Genomic DNA, 25,675 nt, shown 5'->3' with positions numbered 1-25,675 from the left:
AATAATACATCTACTCTACATACCGCGATTTATGCAGTTGATGACACAACACCGATAAACTGAGAGAACAAAAAATGCGCATAAACCATTTTACTAAGAACGAAAAAATGCGCATCTGGATGGGTAAACCTCTGCACGGGCGACATCCGAATGAAGTCAGTCAATACTATGTCGATAATATAGCGTCAAACTATATCAGGACATATGGGTGACATCAGGAAAGATGTTCCCTGAAACAGAAGGATCATTACTTGCCATTCAGGATCAGGTAATACCGACCAAAAATTACCTGAATATATAAACCTAATAACCTCAGGTTCAAAAAAGACAAATACCGATATAGATGTCAAGCCCAAGAAACCATCATCTTACCAGGGGCTGCCAGGCATTTGCTGCAACTGAATATAAAGAACGGCATGACTCAGTACGGAAAATCCTTCATCAAGAGATAGTTTTTAAGCTGGTACTTCTACAAACAAACCATCTCCCATATTATCAATACGTTCCTGAGAGTATGCTTGAGAATGACAACTACAAGTTGTACTGGGATCGCACTGTGCTCACAGACCAAACTAATAGACCATAATAGACCAGATCTCGTGCTAGTTAATAAACTAACGAGACAAACAACACTAATCGATATGACGATACCTAACAACGATAATCTGCGTTTTAATTACGAAAAGATCGCCCATTACAGAGATCTGGAAATACAAATAAGGAGACAATGGAGACTGGAAAGTACCCAGACGATATTTATTATTTTTTCTACCACTGGAGTCATTCCGAAGAACCTCCTAGAAAATATAAAAATTTGGGTCTAAATGAACATCTATATAAGATCATACAGAAAGCTATGCTACTCTGGACGTCTAGAAACGTGCGAAAATCTTTGGGAGATACACCGACGTACCAAGTCACCTAGGACTCGATAACACGGAAAGAGTCCCACCAGAGCTCAATCCTTTTGATACCGTAGGTATTTGGGACGAGTGAATTTTCTCCTTAGAGGGAGTTTAAGTCAACATAAAAACTCACTGAACTAGAGCTACTATAAAAGTAGCACCCTTTGCGCGCAAGACTTAAAAATATATATTCAAACAAAGAAATATTTAACAATTGTATAAATATAAATAGTAAGTTACATATGCACACTTATAAAAATACATTAATTTTAATCTAGCATGTAACACAAATGTGGGTACATGATATTAACTGCAGTAAATTCAAGAAATGTAGTTGGTAATCAAAGTCTATTTAGATAGGTATTATTTATTACTATTGTCTATTAACCGGTTCTTAATACAATTGTGTTGTTTTTTGTTTTCAATCCATTGTTTAATTTCACATTTATATCTTTGTTTTTTTTTTATAATTTCTAATTTGTTTTAAATCTCTAGTAGAAAATTGTATAATTTGGGCACTATGTAACCAACATATCTCTGGAGTATGGATATATATATATATATATATATATATATATATATATATATATATATATATATATATATATATATATATATATATATATATATATCCATACTCCAGAGATATGTATATATATATATTATATATATATATATATATATATATATATATATATATATATATATATATATATATATATATATATATATATATATATATATATATATATATATATATATATTATCTTTGATACCTCCCATTTTTAACAGATGGCAACCCTAATTTTCGACCATTTTTTCTCAGGAAACCTTATATCATCATATTAAGAAAAAAAATAGGTTTAATTTGATATAAAAAAAACATGCGTATACGTCATGAGCAGCGTATTTTGTTTAAAAAATAAAGAAACGAAATAAAATATTTGTCAAAAACTAATTACTATTAATTAAATTAAAAATATTTGCGGCCACTTTTTGACCGCAACCTTATGTTAACCACAACGTTATGAACGAAGTGATCCTGCAGTGGGATCTTGCACTATAATATTTAATAGGGTATAACAATATATAGAAAATTAAACATACAACCTGACTAATATGCTTCAATTCGTTTCTTAATGTATTGACGTCGGCTCTTTGACAGCTGAACACTTCCTGTTCAACGCGTAATCTCCAAAGTTGTTCTTCCCAAGAGGCATCAAACGCGGAAGCCATTCTATCCAACTCCTTTTGTTGTCTAAAAAATGTATACGATAAATATGTATATTTTGGTTTTCTGTTTTGCGAGACATGCCATTACATTTATATATATATATATATATATATATATATATATATATATATATTAAGATAAGATAAGATATTATTATAGAATGTGGAAATAAAGATTAAATAAACTAAGTGTTGGAACATTTTTACTGATAAATAAAGTTAATAAATTAGACTAATAACCTCAGTTCAATATATATATATATATATATATATATATATATATATATATATATATATACATACATATATATATATATATATATATATATATATATATATATATATATATATATATATAAATTTACCTTTCCAAACTTTGATCTAAATGTAAACACTCTCTTATGAGCATCTCATAACGTGTTGCTAAAGGTGGAGTTTGTGCCTTTCGCAAGGCACTAATGTCTTTGTGCAATTCACCAACTTTTTCTTTGATGGAATTAAACTGTTGATTGAGATCTCTAATTTGGGATTCAAATGATCGACAATGAGTCGAAAATGAACTATCTCCATCCAAGAGCTTGTTCTTAAGAGCAGTTTGTTGCTTCTTGGTAGCTGGCGGGACGCTGTCGTACATTCTGGAAGCTAGAAATAATATGACGATTAGACAAAAAATTAATCAGTTTTACGTTGAGAGGAATTAAAAGATTCTTTAAAAATATATAATACCGTATATGTTGGGAGAGGTTAGCAATATATGCAAGTGTCAAACCACAAGCACTTTTCATTTTTATATATACAGGGTGAATCAGAATAATAATAATAGGATATACAACTCACGTTTCGGGGTTACAGAGTGTTCTAATTATTGTAAATATTTTTAATTGGCCATTTTTACATATCTGCCTGAAAAATAGGGTATAGAGCTCTTTTTAATAACAATAAATAAGAAGCGCCACAAATCTAAGGATGTATCATATTGGGTTCATTAGAACTACCAACCGGACATTAAAATCCGCATTTGTCTGTACCGGCCCGCAACGGAATGCACCACAACAATCGGCAATTTAATATCTTTGTGCCGAAAACTCGAAATGGAATACTTTCCAGGACAGTAGTTTCCATGATATAGAGTTTCTAAATGTTGTATTTTTTTTGTGAGATCAATTTTTACAATAAAGAAGAGTTCTTGATATTTTCCGTAACTTTGAAATTTATTTATGAAATTTGAGAGACCTTTGCTAGATCACATCTGCGTTTTATTTCTTGCTGTAGTAACCCTGTGTTTATGATTAACGATCTCAGATATAAGTATCAGCTCACAACCTCAAACTGGTCTATCGTGGTTAGGTGGGGATGATTGTTACTATCATGATCTTTGTCTTTGATATGTTTAACTGTAGACCAAATATTTGACATTCGTTTTCAACCAGTCGCATGAGGTCAATTAATTGTTCTTGACTATTTACAAGAAGGGCTGAGCTGTATCATCTGCAAAACGTAGGTTATTCATTTTTAGGCCGTTTACTAAGATGATCTTTTCCTATCCTTCAAATCTCTTCTTATACTCGTAATATGCTGCCCATATATATTAAATAATTGTAGAGACAGTATACATCCTTGTCTGACACCTTGTTCTGGATAAAATTTATTTAAGATTGTGTCAAGCACTTTAATTGTTCTAGTAGTCTGTTTGTATAGGTCGAAAACTTAATTTCCATAGTGAAATTTAGTGTTAGTATCTGCTATAAGTGTTGCAATTTGACCCTGTCAAACGCGTTGCGATAATCTATGAAACAAGTGTATATTGGCAAGGTCCATTCGCTTAGTTCGGGCATTAATCCATTCTAAAGTACTGATACAATTTGTCTTGATAATCGATTAAACTAGGAAATAAAGTAGTAAATCCACTTTCCGTGTTTCGCTTTTTAGAATTTGCATGCATCCATTTATTATGCTTCCTTGTTTCGTTGTTGCTCTTCCTCGCACAAAAAACTAACAATAATACTTTTTAGATCAATCTTTTTCGCGCTTACCTTTACTTGTGTTTTATGTAAAATAGAGTTTCTTCACATTTTCTACGCGCTATACTCGGCTGTCTAAATAATCGTTCATCGTAGGATTGGTAGCTGCGGTGAATTTGAGTGGTCGCTTTGAAACCCCGAATTTAATCCAATCCCTTTTTATACGTGCTTACCATAAATCTATTATTTATTCTATACCTATAAATACACGAGACAGATTGTGGAGTATAAAAGAAAAGTATCGATGGTATATGACAACTAGAGTATTGACAGTAGAAATCAAGTTATCTAATATGGTAAAAATAAAAAATCTCTTTCAAATATAACATACCAAATGAATAAAGTACTTACTAGCAGCCAATTCTGACTGATGCTGACTTACAGCAGCAGGTCCAATCCAAGGTTCAAGACTCTGAGCGAATTCGCTTCTATAATTTGTCTTAATTTGAGACGATTGCAGAGATCTATAACAAATATATAATTTCCAAAAATCATACTCAACTTTTGATCTAAGGATTGATTTACCTAACAGGTTGGCTTAGATTTCCTACCGCAGAGAGTCTTTCTATAAGAGAGGGACACAGTTCTAGAAATTGGTACTTATTGGCAGCAGCTGTGAAGGTTGTGCAAAGAACCAAATGCAGTTGTAATACTGGCATAACGGTACCTAATAAGAAGATCAAACTGTTTTAAGCAATAAATTCAAGATATCTCTAATTTCTGTAAGATAATATTTTACTTACCCAATACAACCAGCTGGCTTCTGTAAATTCTTTCTTTACTTTCGTATTGTCGTTGGACTTCCATAATCATTGTTGCGTGAGTTTTCGCCATGGCTTCTTGCATGCCGTGGCAAAAAGTGTTGATGGTGTGTTTTTCGCTGTCCATGTTTCTTCGTAATTCGTCCATCAGGCCTTTCAGAGCGATTATGCCATCCCTCACAGATGTCTTAAAAAAATTATAAAAAATTTTTATTTAAAAAATCCTTTATAAGTATATTTATTTAAGAAAGAACCCTTTCGCGCTATATCACATAACGTTTTCGGAATGAGAATTCCATCATCAGTGCTGTTACTATATATACATGAGTGAAGCCACTAAATATCTGGGTAAAAACCCTTTACATGTTATTAAATTTGTTATATATTACATTGTTGCTGATAATTTTATATGAGGTTAAAGTTATTTGCAGATTTACTTGATGGCAATGTAAAATTCCCAACTGAAGTTGCTCGCCCTGACACGTCGTCTCTATACGGACCTTAGGTGGCAACTAACTGAAATAAATATGTTTAAAACTTTAACATCACATAAAATTATCAGCAAAAATGTAATATATAACAAATTTAATAACATGTAAAGGGTTTTTATCCAGACATTTAGTGGCTTCACTAGTGTATACCTGGTAACAGCACTAATTAATGTAATTCTCATTCCGAAAACGTTCTTTGATGTAGCCGGAAAGAGCTCTTTTTTAAATCAATACACCTTTTAAAAAAAGATTTTTTAAATAAAATTTTTGTGATTTATGGTAGGTATACAGCCTACTACAGGAAATTCATTTTCCTTGTGGAAAAAAATTATGTTGTTAACATGTGTTACAAAATAAAGACATAATATTATGGTCAAGTGAAAAGAAAAAACGGCTCTAATTATGAAAATTTTGTGAGTTAGGGCTACTTGTTAGGATAGTACATGATTTTTGGCAAATCACCAACAAATAACAATTTTTTAAATATTGGGATAATACAATCCAAATGTTGCCGTAATATATTTTTTAAATAATTATTGTTTAATATAAAATATTAAAAATATTCTATTCCTTCTTCTTCATACCTTGTAACGATACGATCGTTAATAATCTAACATTTTGAACGTTAGCAAACCGAATCCCTACATTAACTACTAATCTGCCGCCGTTGGAGTATGCAACCCACAATACGATCTCATATTTCATTATTATGATTTTCGAACATCGATATCGATGATAAGATAATCGATTCCCTTGTCAAAAGGGAAAAAGAATATTGTAATGGCCATTTTGTAACAGAACTTCCTGGAGATGAGTTGTTGAGTTTGCGGCAGGCAGAACTTGAAGGGAGTAAAAAAAGAATTTAAGTTATTTTATTGTTTTTTTTTTTGGGGAAAGGTGAAGAATATTTTTGTTGTTGTTTAAGAAGTATTTAGTTTTTGTGCATTAAGAAGTTACGTTGGTTTATGGAAAATAAAACTTCCAAATAAGTTCTGGTAAGTTATCACACATCTTCCATTTAAATTTGCCAGTTCTCAATCGTCTAAATCTTCTCAGCTTACTACAAATATCCAAATATCATTCCTATTTTTTTTATATATATATACAAATTATAATATATTCCAGAGCAGTAACACTATATTTTTGAGCCAAGGTCACCTAATGGCAAATATATTCTAGTTTTTGTTACTAGAACAAAACCTATAGATATTAAATACAAGAACACAGAATAAAAATTTTTTCTTTTCTTGTAGCCTGCCGGCTCCAACTTCCAAGTCTGGAATTTCATTTTATTTGGAAAGAAGTTTTTAATTTGGGGAAGAATCACATTTTTATTTGGGACAGAAGTTTTTTTTTTGAGTTGGGGAAGAAGTACATTTTATTTGGGAGAAGGAGATTATTTGATTTGGCAGAAAGAATTACAACACTTGGTTGGTCTACCAGTCCTTAAAGGGATACACGGAGCATAGACATGATCCATCTTAGAGCCCATCCACTACCTGAACACTGGACAGCAGATTAAGTAACTCCCTTTACAACAAAAGGGTTACTAAGAACCATTATATTTTTATCAACTTTATAATTTAAATTTCAAATTTTTTTTTATAATATATATCTTGGATACTTAGGCCTTCAGTCTAAGTGGGTTACAAACAGGTTTGTGCACAATCCCTGGGTAGTACCCTCAACTTGTTGAATCTTTTTACTTGTTTGAATTTTGTCATTCCCTATTTACTTGTACCTGTATTTATTTCTTTATTAATATTTTACATAACCCTTATGATAAGTGGTCAGGATACATTATCCCATTTTATGGTTACTAGTATGTACCTTTATTTTTTTAAATTGATGTATGTATTGTTCTAGTGTCTTAACTGACTAGTCTCAGATTTTTAAACTGCCCTTTTTGTAACTTATATAAGTATTTAATTATTTTCTAATATTTTAATTACTATTTACTCCAAGTGAGTTATCCTAAACAGTAATCCCAGATCATTTTATCTCATTGTTAGAGAACTGGGTAGACCAATTTTTGTTTATAATTATAATTTGGGGTTAGGTATATTTTTAGGTAACTTTTTTTTTGTAAATTTATATTTTGGGGATATATTTTAATAATTGGTTAGTGTATATAAGTATAGGGTTGGGATAGTACATAAAATTGGAATATAGTGTATAAAGCATTTCTGATTTTTATTTATTTCCTATCATCTTTTATTGTTCAGTTAATATATAACTACATATACCCCAAATTGGTGTGATATTCAAAATTCACCCTGGCGCCCATCTCAAGATCATCTTAGGATTGATCTAACTATCTTAGGTTACTACAGGCAAGCAAACGTGCCAACCTCCTCTCTGAGCACTACTCTCATTCTCTTGAGCTAAGCCTATTCTATTGTAGTACTTCAAGTAAATTTTATATTTTCTTTTGTATTGGTTACATTCCCTGTTATTTAACCATAAATCTTACATAATTTCTAATATTGGCTTCACCATCTCAGGCTTTTCCCTTTTAATTTTCAACAATCAGCTTTTCCCCTTTTTAATTCGTAACAACCTCCTTGAACGACTTGCTGTTCCATCTTAGAGTGGGTTCTTATTGGATATTCAACTTATCACTGCATCTTTTTCTTGGCATATCTCGTGTTATTTTTACTAATCCGTTCCCTCCCATTTCACTTATGTAGCTGTTCCACTCATTTTTTTTTCTTATGGTATACCTAACTTTCTTCATTTCACACGTTTCCATAAACCTTATTTTCTTAGTATCGGGTTTAGTCTCTTCAGTATGTCATAACCGACCTCACTGCCACCTTATAAATATTTTGCTGAATTAGTTTGCCATTCCCTTCTAGTTTGTATCTTATAGGATTTTTAAAGAATACCTTTTATTTTGTTTGTTGATATCATCTCTACAGATAATTTTCTCTTTCTGTAATAAATATGACATCATCTTCATAGATAGATTCAATAGATATATTTTCCTCGTCCAATTTATATCATCTTTATTTCGAACCTTGTTAATAGTTTTGTCGGTAATGGGGTTACATAGAAGGGAACTTAATGAGCTCCTTCACGTACGCCCCTCTCGACCGGTAGTTTGTTGAAAATTCTGGCCTGGATGTTGTTTCTACTATATATGTTTTCAATGGTTTTAATAACGAGTTTTCTGGTAACATCTATTATCCCATCTGAGAGCACAAGATGCCAGGACTAACACTTGGAAAGAGAAATCTATGCCTTTCTCAAACCTAAGGACCCCATCGGAAAGACTAGCTCATGGCCACAACACCGCCTGGACTACCTGGAGGTCTCTAAATAGACTGAGATCTGGAGGTACAAGATACAGATCAAATCTCCGGAAATGAGGATTCCCAACAGCAACAACCCGTTGTGACTGCGGAGAAGAACAGCCGATCTCCCACATGTGCCAGTGCAATCTATGCTCTAGGAAGTGCACGATATACGAAACAAGATTTTATGTTGCTATTGCCTAGTAGTTGTTATGTAATTTTAGTATATGTATATACATATATAGTATATGACTATTACTATAATTATTATTGCTACGATGCTATTGACACGAATAAATAAATAAATCCAGAGTTTAGATGGTAATTTTGTTCGTTATATGTAATTTTCGGTTATACTTTTCTGTACTCTTTTAAACATTAAAATATATTATCAATAATTGTCGAAATACCTTGTCATCATATAAAGTTATCTTAACGTTTACCAACGAATTTGTTGATTTTATTTAAAGGTTCATAACAGAACGAGAATTTCTTTGTGTAAATATATAAGTAATTAACAATGTGTTTACATTATATATTTCAACTCACCTATCATAAAACCATCATGATATTATTAACATGTATAGAATAGAAATAAATATAGCTTTATTAAAACTGATTCTAATTAAAATCTCTGAGTTTTACACTCACTTGTAAATCCATTATTGCATTTTGACCCCTTTCTAAGCGTTTTGCAGCTTGAGCATGAGCAGTATCGATGTCGACGCATTGGGTACGTATTTCATTGGGTAGGTCCCTGAAGCAGTTAACACACAACATAGTGTTTTGCAGCGGCGAAAACATTATATAGTGTTCTCCATGTTGGAGACACTGTAAAAGAAAGCATATGTTAATATTGTTATGAAATGTAATGAAAATGTACTATAATGTTAAGAAACGTAGTCGATCATGCAAAATAATTATAAAATGTCTTATTGATGACTGCTAGACATGCAACTTTGTAGTGTTTTTTTATTTATTTAGCGTATGGCATACAATATGAATACATAATTAAAAACAATAGAAAAAGTTAAATGGAGCATTACAAACGAACATCTACTGTATCAATTCGGTAGCATTCAGGAACTCATCAAAAACTCCAAGAAACCGCCTTTCGGGGCGTTCTTCAACAATGTGGCGGACAGTTTTGTCACTGTGCACCAGTCACACTCAGAAGTATTAATAATGAAGATACTGTGTAATGCCCTTTTGGTAGTCGACTTGCTTGTTTTTTATATCTTAATATATTCGCTATATCCGCTTTTTTATTTTCTGTGTAGCATGCTAGGATTCGATCAGTTGTTTATTTTGAACAAGGCCAGACGCCTTCTTTAAGTCAATAAATCAAAATTTGTCATAGAGTAAATCTATTTTTATCCATAGCGTCTTCTGATATCTTGTATGTCACTATATGTTCATTAATAACGGAGATAAGGTGTAGTGCCCTTTTGGAACTCGCCTTGTTTATTTTTTCTATATTAATATAATCGCTCCCTCTCCCCTTTCATTTAACGCATCACACACTCCAATCCTACCAATAACAACGTATATACGATGTAATGCCAGCGCTGGGGTTTTTGTTACGGATAGACAGACAGACAGAACAAGCAAATTATAAAATTATATGTATTGATACTGTCGTGTGATATCTCGTGTCGCTAAATGTTCAGTAATAACGAAGATAAGGTATACGCCTTTTTGGCAGTCGCCTTGTTCGTTTTTTCTTTCTTAATATAATCGTTATCCCCTCCCCTTTCATTTAACGCATGACACGCTCCAATTGACCCAATAACAACAGAGATATGATGTTATGCCGGCGTTGGGGTTCTCGTTACGAGCAGACAGAAAGACTAAACAAATTATATATATATATATATATATATATATATATATATATATATATATATATATATATATATGTATATATATATATATATATATATATATATATATATATATATATATATATATTTATGTTTATAACATATATTGATACTGTCATGTGATATCTCGTACATCACATAAGAGATAACGAAGATAAGGTGTAGTGCCCTTTTGATAGTCGCCTAGTTTGTTTTTTCTATCTTAATATAATCCTTTAATAATATAATTCTACTTTCATTTAACGTATCACACACTCAAATAAGACCAATAACAATGGAGATATGATGTAATGCCAGCGTTGGAGTTTTCATTACGGACAGACAGACATAATAAGCAAATTATATATGATTGTGTATACATTCAACAAACTTCTTAAGAACAGTAATTCTTTAACAATAAAGTATATTTACGTAGACTCAATAATAGACTTCTGTTGACAATAGGTTAGAGTTATAAGTAAAACGGTACACTACAAATAAGCTATAGTCTCGTGTTTGCCACTACTGATGATATTTGATTACTATATTATGGACAAAAGACTCATTTTTATTTTAGTCAATACATTTAAATCCCTATCTCCAAATGATTTTTTTTTATTTTAAATACCTATTTAATATTTATTTAATTTTATATAGAAAAACTAACAATTTTATTGCAGAACTTTGTCCGTTAGTTAGCCATTGTTTTAGGAGATTCAGTTTTTTGGAAACAAACATGCTAGGTTAGGTTAGTAATAGAAATAACAATAAAGTGCACGTGAACACATAATTGATAAAAAATACCAAATAAAGTCTAGTTATTGACAAAAAAAAGAAACACAAAAATAAAGAAAACAGTGCCAAAATTATTAGCAAATTAATTTTTTTTATCTAATATTATTATGATACCTGTACAAAAAGAAACAACGAAGCAGTGTCGTTATGTACTATGTAAGTATACACGTACTAAATCATTTAAAGACAATACATATTTTATAAATTTTCCAAAGCCTTTATTTCTTTATAAACAACGTTATTTCTTTATTAAATCAAAAATATTAATTTAATAAATATTTCTTTAGAATAAACCAGTGACATATGACGTATATTATACGTCATTTAACTGAAAATTATATATTGTCAATACATTTAAAACCCTAGGTATTTCCAAATGATCCTCAATTCTTTTATTATTTAAAATATTTAATATTTATTTAATTTTATATTGAAACACTAACAATTATATTGCAAAAGACGTGGCTGAATAATGAAAATTATAAAACCTGCTACGGAGATAGTAGTAGTTTTTGTGGATAGGTGGCGATGGAGTTTTCATTACGTAAAGACAGACAGAATAAGAAAATTATTAAATTCATACTTACTAATTGTAGAAATGGCAAATGAGTCAGCATAACAGTGCTTACTCGATCTTAAACTATCAAGTCAGCAAACCAAGATCAGAAACACGGTAATGTCCACGGAAAGCTAGATCCTGCCATCCTCAACCTTATTCTTAATGGATTTTATGTTAATGTTGTGAAGTAGTTTTTCTGTATCATTTTGATAAGAATGATAGTCTTTATTTTACCGTTTATGTAGTATTAGTTTCATATAAGATTAAAAAAACTGATTCACCGCAAATAAAAAACTCAAATATTATAGACTCTTTGATAATATTACTTTCGCATATAATATGTGACGACCAACAATTTACCTTTTTAGCTTCCTTGGCGCATTTGCTCATATGAACAACATCGTGGGTAGAAAACATCTTTGCTCTATGGGTATTCTCACGGCAGTGAAGACACAAGGCTTGTCCTATAATGTTTATGTGAATTTTAAACTTGTTATCTATATATAAAATAAATTAAAAATGAAATGAACAAATTAAGTAAATTAAAATTTACACAAAATAAGTTTAACTGAAATTAGGACAAAAAAAGCAATAACTAAAGTACACTGCGTATCTTTTGAAGTGGATATAATGATTATCCCTAAATATTTTGTATAAAATATTTAACTTTTTTATAGAACATTGGCAAATTTTAATCTTTTGTTACTACAATCTTTTGTTGCAGTGATAAGCAACAACGGGGATTTGAAGAGAAGAAATGAAGACATAGCGAGAGACCGTTTACATAAAGAAGAAAGGGAGGGCTCCATTATGGTGTGGCAAGAAGAATGGGACGAGATGATGAGGGTGGCGCAATGGACGAAGTCACTAATTCGTCTGATTCCTAATCTGAGATATGGATGGACTGCGGGCATCGCCGTTTGGATTACTCCCTGGCGGAGATGTTTACAGGACATGGTTGTTTGAGGGCATACCTTTACAGATTAGGAAAGGCAGAAAATGACACATTATTGTACTGTGAAATATCGCACATTGTCTCACACACTCTATTGATATGCAATAGATGGATAGCAGAGAGGAGCCTGCTTGAGAGAGAGCTAGGAAGTAGCGTGCAATCAGTCACGGAACTGGTGGAAAATATGCTTAGTTCGTCAGATCGGTGGAGAGCAATTCAGAGATATGTGAAAAGAACGTTGGAGGGAAAGAAACAAGAAGAAAGGCGGCCCGAAGAGAGGCAGGACGCTCGGGAGCAAGCAAGGAACATAAGGCAGAATGAGAGGTGGTGAGATTGAACATGAACATGGAGGAACAGAGGGGGACAAGGATTCAGTCGTGAGAAAGTGCTAGAATGCGTGAGAATTGTGCGTGAATGAGAAAATATATAAAACACCAAAACTTATAATGCAAGGTAAAATCATTAGCCAAAGAGATAGATGTAGGACATTGTATAGTAGGTACTGATATTTCTGGCTGCTGAATTGGCGGGACTAGTTTGTAATGTGCGTAGTGAAGTTATTCCGTGCGTCAGACAGTATATAAAGTTAATAGCCATGCTGATCGGCAACCTTCAAAGGAAAAGATGAACACAATCAGAAGTCTTTTAGGACGGCTTTTAAAATATAATTTTTAAAATTTTTCTAAAAAAATTGTATACCTTGTTTTACTTTGAATAATTTTAATCATCCATTTTAAAATACGCGCAGTGTAATATAATAAAAAATATATATACAGAAAAAAATGTAGACAAGAAATCCAACCCAACTAAATAATTATTTTTGTTTACATCGCCGAGTAAATGAAGGCAATTTTATCGGCAGTTCAGCTTCCCCTTTTATATGTTCTGAAGTTTTGACAGTTGTCCTGAATCATCTATTGTCTCTTTCTTGGTTGTGTTCTATTTCAACAGAATTGAAGGACAAATTAAAGAACAGCTCAAATGAATTACGTCTTCAGTGTCATTGTATTTGAATTTTAATTCAGCAACTATTTTTCGTGATACATGCATGGGGATAAGAATATATGGGATATATCCCACAGAGGCTAGAAGTATCCAACTTTCGTCGACAAGTCGGTAGTGCTTCCTTCTTCGTCATCCTACTAGCGGCAACTTCGAATTTTGTTTAAACAGGTCATACTTCAACTAATTGGCTTATTGTACATCTTCCATTTGTGCAACCTTCTGACTCAGGTTTTAATACTAACGACTGCTTACGTATTATTCGAAGCAAGGTGGCGGCTCAGTTAAAGTAAAACATTAAAAATTGCCACTGAGCTGCGGCGGCCATACTTTGTATTGTTAAAATTGCTATTTTGTTTTGGGATCATAACCGTAAACCCACGACTGTTGCCGGTAATGATCGTTTTATGCATATTTTCATGAAGCATTTTACCGACCATTTTTAAGTTATCCAGGACAACTAATAAGTGCATCATCTTCTGCTGGGAGTAATTTTCAAATGATTTTTTTATCTGTATTTTTCTCATACATTCATCTTTTTTTCATACATTAATGTTTCTGGACTTTTATTGAACATCTCTAAAGAACTTTTGAATCATTTAAATAATATACCGCCCATTTTTATTTTTCGAGTTCAAAGGGGGATAACAAAATACCATGAACTCAAAAAAACAATATAAATGAAGTATATTACGAACTAAAAACTTCTCGTTAGTAGAATAACTAAGTATAGAACGCTAGAACTTTTTATGATGAATAAAGATCAGATACTTTTGGGAATTAACTTTGTATGATTGAATATCTATACATGAATAAAGAGGTACTGGAAGATATTTAAAAGTTTATCTGGGGACAGAAAATGGTCTAGCTGTGTCTTTTATGAAGAATTTAGCTCACTTTATCTATGAAGTAATCAAGAAACGAAGAAAATGAAGTTGGTCCTTATTTTCTTTTGTGCCTTCCCAGTTTATTACTCTTCTCTGCACTTTTCGGAAATTCTTTTAATTTCATTAAAATAATTTTCTTTAAAATTAATTATAAACTAAATATAAACAAAATTATAAAAAAAACAAACCTAAAATAATAAAACTGGGATAATAACATAAAATTCAGTGCATTACCACAAGTATTGCAGTAATACATATTTGACCTATCCCTTTTATCACAATTGGAACATGGTGGATTTTCACTATTGGCAATGTCAATCAGCTGGCGCATTAAAGAATCCGGTGGAGGCAGTGTTGATCCATCTTTGAGAGTTGTGGGTTGCCTAAATGAAATAAAATTTATTAAATATTTGCCTAGTCCAATACATTTTATGGATACATCAAATTTTCTATAGTCAAAGTAAAATAAACATAATTATCACTCAAATTCAAGATATTAACAAACAACTATGTCAGAGGAACTCTTAAAAATTGAGACGAAAATGAATTATATGAACAGTTCCAAAATCCCAACCAACAACCCAATCCAAAGACCAAGAAAATGGATCAAGATTAATAAGTAGAAGGAAGAAAAAAGTAAAAATCAATAATGAAGTTGCATTTCAAGCTATTTCCTTGCTTTATATCAAGAACATCATAAAATAATACCTTATCACAGTAAAGCATTGTTTGTTCAAAATTTTAGTTTATTATAACATTCTAAAGCCACATTTTGCCAATATCTAATCTAATCTAATAATAAAAAGCAGTAACCAGAAGAATTTATTACAAATAAATGTCAGTTTATAACATTCTCCTCAGTTTTCTGATTTCCAATCGCCACTTAATCTGGTTGTTTCGAAGTTCCTCTTCTATGTTTCTTTTTCTCGCCTCTTTTTCTATTCCTTCTCTCCAACTTGTTCTCAGACTACCTTGTTTTATTTTGTCTTCTGGTTACAACTTTAGTATTTCCCTTGGTATTCGATGTTCATCCATTATTTGTGTATATCCGAACCAGATAAGTTGTTTTGTTGATAAGCCATCTATGATCGTTCATTTGATTTCCATTATTTCTCTAATGCATTCTTTTTAATCCTTTCTCATCCAGATCTTCCTATCGCTCTTTTCAAAAATCCATTTCCATTGCACTAAGCATTCATAATGTTCTTTCTTTCAGTAGCCATATCTCACCGCTATATAGAGTTTATACTTTTCACTATAGTCTGTACTTATATACTCTTTTTCTTTTCTTTGCTGATAAATTGGTCCCATAAAATACTGTTTAACATTGTAATGGCCTTTTTTATCTGAAGTACTCCTTTCTCTTATGGCTTTGTCTAGTGTTCCATTGTGTGAAATATTGATAGCTAAATATTTATAGTCGTTTCAGTATTTATCATGGTTCAATCGTCTAATATTAGATTTTTTAATAGTCTAATATTAGACTTTTAATTAATTTTATTTATAGTTTATAAGAAGAGAGTTTTAATTATATTAGTTGTAGATTTGTACATATTTAAATTAAAAACTTGAATCATAATATTTTTTCTAAAAAGATTCATTTATTAAAAATTAAAATATTTTATTTTCTTCAAAAATTTTTATAAAACGCAAAAATTAATGCTATTCTATGATCACACTGCATCTACATATAAAAATATCTAAAGTTGCCTTTGTTGCCCCACTCTTTCTTATTTTAGAAGCAATAATGGCACTGACATGACCTCTCCCTAGTGGTACAAATAAGGAACTAAAATTATGATCAACTTCTGATTGATTTGTGTATAACCTTTGCCGACACTAAAAAAATGACAGTGAAAGATTCTTCTATATGTGTCTATATTATTTGTTAGTACTTTCAAAAAGTACAAACATTCTAGATATCATGTTATACAATTTACTCAATAAGTATAATCTAATTTAACTAGTAGATATAACATATAGACACATATAGAATACATATAGGAGTATTTTGAAGTAGGTATACTAACAGTGAGCATTTCTTCCATTTAAAATGTGCTTCTATATTAATTGCTAGTAGGTTCCAAATCTTCTAGTCAACATATATGTATTCAGCTATAGTGTAAGATAATTTCAACTTGTGTATCACATTCAGTGCTGTTCTAATTTATTCATGGGTAACCTGCTGATAATTATACAAGGGAAAATCCAGGGCAAGAGAAGTGTAGGAAGGAGAAGAATCTCATGGTTACGTAACTTAAGGGGATTGTTTTGAAGCACATCAGTAGAACTATTCAGAGCGGCAGCATCTCAGATCAGAATAGCCATAATGATTGCCAACCTCCATTACGGAGATGGCACATAAAGAAGAAGAACCTGCTGATGTGTCAGATATATACCTGTATGTTGTTTTCATTGCCATACTTGACATGAGATATTTCTTTTCTTTTACCTTTATAGTACATATTTCTACAATTCCTATTTTATATATTATTGTTTGATTCAAGTTAAATCCCCTAATCTTAATATTTAAATATTTATGTTGTATGGCTAATATGGCTGGCTACATATCTTATATGGCTAACTTTTTTATACCCTGCTGTGGTGTTTGCATACATAGTATATCTTATATAACTTTTTGGTGTGTTATCCAATTCACAACCTATTATTCATTAACTTTAGTTGCCATTTACTCTCCACATTAGTTCATTCACTTCTGGGTTAGAGTAACCTAATATCTTGCAATAAATTAGCTATAAACAAAATTATATTGGAAAACATCACTTGAAAAGAAAAAATCCATGCCTCTTTTAATACCACCCCTTAATGTGACCTAATTTTACATAAAACTAATATTCTATATATTAACATACATAAGATTTAACTTCAATGAATAATGAATACATAAATCGACTTTATACTTTAAAATAGTAGTACTAAGAATGGGCAGTACCTGCAGAAAGGGCAAATTAAACGGCGATCTTGATCTCTTCCTCTTAAGCATCTCGCACAGAATGTGTGGTAACAATTAAGTATACACGGTTCCGTGAAATAATCATGGCAAATTGGACATAATAATGGATTTTTTGGAAACTCCAATCCACTGTCCATTCCTGGTGGTTCCATTTCGATGTTACAGGAGCTAAAAATGATAATGTCATTCGTGTTATGTAAAACTACATTGTTAATTTATAATTTACCTGGCAAAGTAAATAATACCGAAAAATAATACGGAATTTCTAAGAATGTAAAATTAGAAGAATTTATTTATTTAAAATGTCAACTCTCAGCTGCTTCATTTGGTTTGACAACTACTCTTCTTTTTTGTTGCCACTCCCCCTATGATTACAATACAAATATTGAATCGATTGAAGTTAGTAACAACTGAAAGGCAAGGTGAAAAACTCATAAGCGTAGTCTTTATATAACCAGCAGGGGGCACATTTACAAATTCATTCCATTAATTGTTTTCAACGATTGTATATTTCAAAGGAGAATCTTTTCTATATTCTCTACATCTATATTCAGTCTAACAGATCTAGGTTTCTAAAAAAGCTTATTATCCGTTAAGGACAGACATTTGTTACCTGGTCAAGCTCTAAAAACCTATTCTAGCTACTTAATGGCACAGAAAAAATAACAATCAGAATGCCCACTCTCAGTGGGCATTCTGATTGTTATTTTTTTCTGAATGTCTTCTCTCTTTGAGAAATTTCTGACAAGCTACGACAGAACTGTATTTTAAATTTTTAGAGATTAATAATTTAGTAAATTTGAAATAATTTAATCTAGTCTTCAACTAAAAGTACGAATAAAATAATGCATATTATGTCTGTGGTTGCCGTAAATAAATTAAACCGGGTTAATTTTTCTATGCACATGAGATAAAATTTCACTGAACAGCACTGGTTCCGTTTAAAACATGGCTGATTCCGTCTGCGCGTACTTACCTTGACAAGCAGGTCAAGCAGAGTGGGCATTCTGATTATTTCTTATTATGTGCTTATGGCGTTACCGAACTATTTCCCTGCAGTTTCTTATAATATGTTCGGTCCTTTCCTCTGCATTTTAGCGGAATCTACACGATGCTTTGTCTACTTTGCCATTTTACAGATATGATATCTAAGTGAACAATGTACTCATTGCAATAACCTTTTTGCTTGTCTTTCGCGTTGAATATTTTCCTTAGTAGACTAAACTAAGTTCCCTTTCTTATTTCCGGAGATTTTCCACTGTTCGGGTTTTTGGTACACCACGAATGGCTCTGCTGCGATAAAATGAGTATTTGCTCCTTCTTTAACAATACTATAACCAATTTCATTACCAGCAATTCCTTTATGTCCTGACACCCCCCAGCAAGGTTTCTTTGTTACACCATATCAGTTGCTTAAGGGATTTTTGCAATTCCAAGCTCTTATCGACTCATAAATTGTAAATTTTTGAGCCTTCAGTGCAGCTTGACTGTCTGAGGTAATATATATTTTGGCTGAATTGATGCGTTTTTCAGGCACTCTTGAACACAAATATCGATTGCTAGCAGTTCTGCTTGAAATATTGTAGGAGTTTTCCGAGAGCTGTTGGCAGTCAGGTGTTAGGTTGTTATTTATACTGTGTGTTAGGTTTAGGTTAGGTTAGGCTAGGTTATGCTCGTGTTTTTGACTCATCAGTATAAAACGTGAGTTTTGTGTTAAGACTCAGGCTCGTTTATCATAATATTTAGGTTGAGTTCGAAATCTTGTTTTGCAGACATAATGACATATTCATGGATTAAGTTGTTCCAACCTTTAAAATCTCTAAATGACCAGTCAGTCACCGGGTTTGAAATTCTGAGCACGTGTTAGCCTAAATACACTTTCTAGAGTGATCCTCCTTATATGCATGTGCAGAGGAGGAAAGTTCGGCATTACCTCTAGGCTGCAATGGGACACAATCGCATTTCACCCATTTCAGTCATACTTATGTGTGGAATTAATTCATGCTTAATTAATGGGTATTCATTAGATCACTCCAGTTTTTAACAGACGTCGACATTTTATATGTTATAACTACAAAAAAATATCACCTTAGAAATATTAGCAATTTTTAAACCACAATAAAAATAGGTTTGCCAAAATAACTCACGAAAAATAACCTAAACTAAGATACGTGTACATAAAATATTCATCGTGGCTATTCACTTGGAGTTGTTAAGTAGTGTATAATGGATATAGAAAATCTTCAGCGGAAATACGCTTCCCACAAAAGTACATAAACATCATCTTCGCAATATACTAAAATGAACGAGGCGATACATAGGGAGAAGTAGACTTATGGATATAGGTGAGCTATTAGAGGAATATACCAACTGCTAATTTAAAACTAATTTCCAAAAACAGAGTGGGGCGTCTATTTTTCATCGCGCGATTTGCGTAGGGACGATACAAAAACATTGAAACGAAGGAAAGAGATCTGCATACACTATCTACCTAAGGAACAAATTCTGTCAGCTTTTGCTGTACTAAAAGCCTCACAGAAAACATCGAACAACTGACTTTCGTGAACATTTTGATAAGACTATGCAAAAAGCGGTACTGCTTGTAACCTTCATATAGTTAGAAAATTTGTGGAAGATACTCTAGCATATCAGGCCACCTAGAGCTCGAAAAAATTTATTAATGTTTTGTATTTTGAGAACGATTTCCGAAGTAGAAATCGAAACGTAAAATAAACTTAATTCTAAAGTAACATTGTGACTTATTCCCAACAAAAATTGTAAATTGCATTAAGATACCACAAGAAAATAGCTTCACCACAGTATTTTTTAAATTTTATTCCTACAGATAGTAAAGAAACATTTTTTGGAATATGAAAATGATAAATGAAACTAAAAAAATTTCTTTCCAAGTTTCTATAAAACTACGAAATGATTCCCAAAATTATTTCAAATACGATTTTATCAACTTGTAACCTGTTTTGTTCACTCCACTAAGTCACGTATGGATTCTCATTTGTAAAAGATACATATATTTGTTGTTGCTTTTTTAACGCCCTAGGTTAAAATGTATGCCATCGGGTTTCGTTGTATATCTTTAATAAAAACCAAATGGCGTCCAAGTAATCTTCTTTGCTACTTTTTTTTTATTTTTTCGGGTCCGTTTTATATATAGCTGGCACTATTATCCACGACAAATCTCGCCGCAAAAATTGGACGCTGTTTGCAGGTGGTTTCCACCAATTCGTAGTTCCAGTTACATACTAACATCCATCATATCGACGTTTTTGGCATTACACAAAATGGCGCGCAAAGTTTGAGACTTCATCACACTTAAGTTACGCCCAGCTAGTATCATAAACCGAGAATTGGACGTTACAATATATCAACTCTTGTTACCCATGTTAATCATAGTTAGCCAGAGTAGATGCCATTGGGCGTTTTTTCGCAATATACAAAACAAAGATACATAGAGATATTGTTGTCGCCTATTAAGCTTATGGATACACTAATTACAATGTGTTTTTCTGATAAAAAAGTTTTACTACTCTAAAGTTTGACTAAATCAGATCCTATTATATCACAAATTTTGTCCTTTTCTTTATATTGTTATAATCTTCGAGATTCAGATTAAATAATATAGCAAATAATATATACCAATTTCAATAAGCTTTTATGTGAACGCCATTTATGTGCTCACGAAACTACAGTGGCAGCAGAAAAAACTGTGCGCTCCTGTCTAACCGTGTTCATTTACCAAAATGTAGATTTGCTTATTTCGCATCGGTTGCTGCAATGAAACTTTCGCTTCGTTGTTAGGAATCTTTTAAAAAGGACCCAACACAGGTCGATATTGAAATCGTGTACATGTCCGTCCGTCTGCTTTCTCTCTGATAACTCTTGGAGAAAGAGTCTTAAAGTTTGAAACTTGTACATAGCTCCTATTTAACGAAAAATCCTATTGAATTTGGGGTCAATAAATCTTTTTCTTCTCATATTCTTACGACTTTTCTGTTTCTTGAAGGAAAAGTTTTAGAGTCTTGAAACTTGGTACATAAAATACTTTTGGTGTAAAAATCCCTAAATAATTTGAGGGCAAGAGATTGTCTTCTTCTTTCATATTATTGTCTCCTTTTTTTGAAGGAAAATACCTAGTCTTGAACCTTGGTACAAAGGTTCCTGTTGATGCAAGAAACAGGCCTATTGAATAGAATAAATTTTCTCATATATTTATACCTCTTCTTTTTCGGAAAGTTGTTGAGACTTGAAATTTGGATGTGCAGAAGAACACTATTAAATTTGGGATCAATAGATCGTCTTCTTCGTTTTATATTCCTATGGCTTTTCTTTTTCTTGAAGAAATATTCATATAGCCTTGAAACTTGGTACATATATACTAGGTGTAAAAAGAACCCTATTGAATTTAAGAGTCAATAGGTCGTATTTAACTTGTCATATTTTTATTCTTCTTCCTGAATAAAAAGAACTTGTCTTGAAGTCTTGAAACTTGGTACATAGGTTCCTATTAGTCTAAGGAAGAATTGTATTGGATTTGGGGTTAATACATCGTCTCCTTCGTCACATGTTCTTATGCTTCAACCTTTTATTGATGAAAAAATTCAAGAGTTTACATAAGTTTCTCTTGGTGTAAGCTGTAAGGAAGATTCCAATTGAATTTGAGGCAATTGATCTTTCATATTCTTACAAGTCTTTTCTTTCGCTTGAAAGAAGTCCTAGAGTCTTGAAAATTGTATTGGGTTAACATGCACTCGTACCCCCTTCACATTACCAAAGTGCCATGTCTGCCGTTGAGTCCTACTCTGCTGCAGTTTCTCTTATTGCGCCGTCCCCTTTCAAAGGTTGGCAATCCAAATGGCAATTGTAGTTTTGGAAACTGCTGCGCGAAAGATCTCTGCGGATGAGCATTCGAACCATCTCCTCAGGTCTTTCAGCCACGAGTTCTGGCGTCTTCCTACTGATCTTTTGCCGTGCACTTTTCCTTCCAGTATAACTTGAAGTAATTCATATCTTTCGCCTCTCAACACATGACCCAAGTATTGCATTTTCCTCTCTTTGATTATTCTTAGTAATTCTTTTTGTTTACACATGCGACGAAGTACCTCAACATTAGTAAATCTTTGTACCCATGGAATCCTCAACATTCGTCTGTATATATACATCTCAAAGGCATCTATTCTTTTTTCTATTTCAGAGTCCATTGTCCAACTTTCACAGCCATACAGTAAGACAGAAAAAACGTAACATCTGATCATTCGGATTCTAAGCTGTAGACTAAGGTCTGATCTTGTAAAAAATGTTTTCATGCTCATGAATGTTTTCCTTGCTTGTTCGATTCTTGATAGGATTTCATTTTTTGGATTACACTGACTATTGATATTTGTTCCCAAATATTTTATGGAATTTACCTGTTCTATTATTTGACCCTTGGCATACACCTCTACGTTTATTGGTGTCTTTGAAAATACTAAAGTTTTAGTTTTGGAAACGTTTAGATGTAAACCGAACATTTCGTTGTGGTGAACTACCGCATTTATTATATATTTTTGTAGTTCTTGTGCGTTGCTTGCTATTAAGACGGTATCATCAGCATATCTGATGTTGTCTATGCTGATTCCGTTAATCTTAATTCCACCTTGGACCTCGTCTAATGCTTCTCTGAATACAGACTCCGAATACAAATTAAAGAGTAGCGGTGATAAGACGCAACCCTGTCTCACTCCTCGTCGTATTTGTATGATATACATCTACATTCATGTCTCTGCATCGTTGCGTTAACACATTTAAAGCAAAAAGAGACTCTGGTGTTCCCAATCCGTTTCGAAATCCGAATTGAGTGTCACTCATCTGGAACTCGCACTTCTTGTAAAGTCGTGTATGGATAATTCTGAGACAAGTTTTAAGGACATGAGACATCAAGCTTAATATTCGATAATCATCGCATTGTGAGGAATTCGATTTTTTTGGTAATGCTACGAATTTGCTGCAGTTTACATTGCATTATATATAAAAAATCGATTTTCTGTCAAGAATGTCGTTTTCTAATGAAATAGTATAAAACCCCTACACATAAAACTAAAACTTATAGAATTCACTGGAAATATTCTTCCATCTAGAGAAGCAAAGGATTGAACAGGAAAGGACATTTCTGTGAACTAGGAAATGACATATTTGAAATCAATCTTATTAAAAATATTTTATTCAACAAAAATAAACTATATGGTAACAAATAACACAAATGGGTTTTTTAGTTAAGTTAAAAAACAAAGTTGCTCCTATTTTAGGGCGATTTTAACAACAGGTTTTTGCATAGAAAATTTCTGATAAAAATTAACGACCGATTTCCTAAAACTTAACCAATTCGATACTTTATTAACAGATCATTATATTTGAGGGTCATTTTAATTATTTTTAACGTACTATATATACTGTCAAAAATATCTTGGGATTTTATTCCTATTTTATATATCCATTCCATTGGGGTTATTTATTGTACAAATTTGCTACTATTGTAGATAAATAAGTACAGGATAATCCAAAAAGCATCTGACAATAATTATAAACCAACATTTTACAAATATTTAAGTAGCTTAGATTTACTCAATTTAACGGAGTTCTATGAAACCAGACATTAACGAATTTAAAAAGTTAATTTTCAAATGAGATTACATTAAAATTTGTATAAAAATAACTGTACCGAACAAATTTTTAAAGAATAAAAACTATCGGTACAATATAAAAAATTAAACTTTTCCTATATCAAACTAGTAGTCTTTTTTAACATGGCACATAATATTTTTTTGATATAAAATGCAAAAACCGCAAAGGATCATTTTGGAGTAGGAAAATAATATAAAGTTTAATATTATTAAACCATTATTTTTTTAGTTACCGTTGATTTATTCTTTCGCCAATGTTATGCACGTCCTGCTTGGAATATATACCTAAAACATAAAAGCAAATGATCAATTTTGAGTCACAATTTCTTACATGTGCAAGTTTATACATGCTTCTTGTACACCGAACTTGTAATAAGTTAATGAGGCTTAGTTTAAAGTGCAAGAACTGAACATAGGAATGATTTATCTCGGTACACAGCAAAAGTATGGAATAAATTCGATATTTCCTAAATGAAAAGCCTTTTTAAAAAAATCTAAAACATGTCGATTTTTAAATTTAATTTTCTACATTTTACAATAAAATTTCATTATACAAGGTGATACACATTACAGTGATGACGTCATCGGCTCTTTTTTTAAATGTAACACCCTGTATTTTAGGACATTTTTAGATCGATAAAAATGAGCTGATTTCAAAAAAGTATAATACTCGGGTCTAATGGATATAACTTGAAAGATATGCGCTTAGAAAATAAATTATTTATTATCAATTGCAAAAAAAGTAGCCTACTTCTAGTTTTTGGTAAACTATAATTATTTTTAGTAACGTTCAGTAACAATTAAGGCCGTTCCTCGCGATTCTGGGCATAGCTTAATTCCAATGTAAAAGTTTATATCAAATAACGCAAAAACTATAGCAGATATTGAGATGATTCTTTTTTTATATGAAAGGTCTTAAAAAGTTCTAGTGCACTATTTGGTTGTAAATTAATAAAATTGTTTAAACAATATTTTTTTTCAAATATTTTTGGTTAAAATAAACGTAATTTTTTTTTTTTTTGAAATAGGACACTACAGAATTTGACCCACTTTCCGAATCTGTTTTTATTTTTAACATAAAGTGTAACACAAAGCAGCTATTTGATATAAACTTTTTAAAAAATCTCAAAGTTCTGCTAAATGTTATTCTCTCTCGGTCAGTACAGGCTGTCTTTGTCGATATCTTCTGGATTCTCGCTGACAGGTAGGTAAGAAATATACACTCTCTCATAAATAATGATGAATAACATTATTAGGGCT

General features: G+C 31.8%; 2 protein-coding genes across 5 annotated transcripts in view; both read right to left on the bottom strand.

Annotated features, from left to right (window-relative positions):
- LOC140437015 (RING finger protein 207-like) overlaps nt 1–18,093 on the bottom strand; it is a 52,337-nt gene extending 34,244 nt beyond the window's left edge. For 2 of the 4 annotated variants that reach the window (XR_011950341.1, XM_072526232.1), the window contains exons 1-10: nt 17,968–18,093; nt 17,721–17,909; nt 15,002–15,150; nt 12,284–12,387; nt 9,359–9,538; nt 4,903–5,107; nt 4,685–4,826; nt 4,511–4,623; nt 2,504–2,780; nt 2,013–2,163 (exon numbers count right to left, since the gene is read on the bottom strand). Coding sequence is in view for 3 of the 4 variants with exons in the window: in XM_072526232.1 (XP_072382333.1) it covers nt 2,013–2,163; nt 2,504–2,780; nt 4,511–4,623; nt 4,685–4,826; nt 4,903–5,107; nt 9,359–9,538; nt 12,284–12,387; nt 15,002–15,150; nt 17,721–17,893 (1,494 nt within the window). In the remaining variant the exon portion in view is untranslated. Of the gene's footprint in view, nt 1–2,012; nt 2,164–2,503; nt 2,781–4,510; nt 4,624–4,684; nt 4,827–4,902; nt 5,108–9,358; nt 9,539–12,283; nt 12,388–14,955; nt 15,151–17,720; nt 17,910–17,967 lie in introns of those variants that run through there. The other 2 variants (XM_072526233.1, XM_072526234.1) reach the window with 2 other exon arrangements.
- A 5,844-nt stretch (nt 18,094–23,937) lies between these two features.
- Nucleotides 23,938–25,675, bottom strand: part of AGBE (1,4-alpha-glucan-branching enzyme) — a 52,015-nt gene continuing 50,277 nt past the window's right edge. Inside the window, exon 11 of the mRNA XM_072526231.1 lies at nt 23,938–24,700. Within this exon, the coding sequence (XP_072382332.1) occupies nt 24,656–24,700 (45 nt within the window). The 3' untranslated portion in view covers nt 23,938–24,655. The remainder of the gene's footprint in view (nt 24,701–25,675) is intronic.

The sequence above is a fragment of the Diabrotica undecimpunctata genome, chromosome 3, assembly GCF_040954645.1.
Source record: "Diabrotica undecimpunctata isolate CICGRU chromosome 3, icDiaUnde3, whole genome shotgun sequence".
Taxonomy (NCBI): domain Eukaryota; kingdom Metazoa; phylum Arthropoda; class Insecta; order Coleoptera; family Chrysomelidae; genus Diabrotica; species Diabrotica undecimpunctata.
Note: the sequence above shows the minus strand (reverse complement) of the source record. Positions and strands in the feature narration are given on the sequence as shown.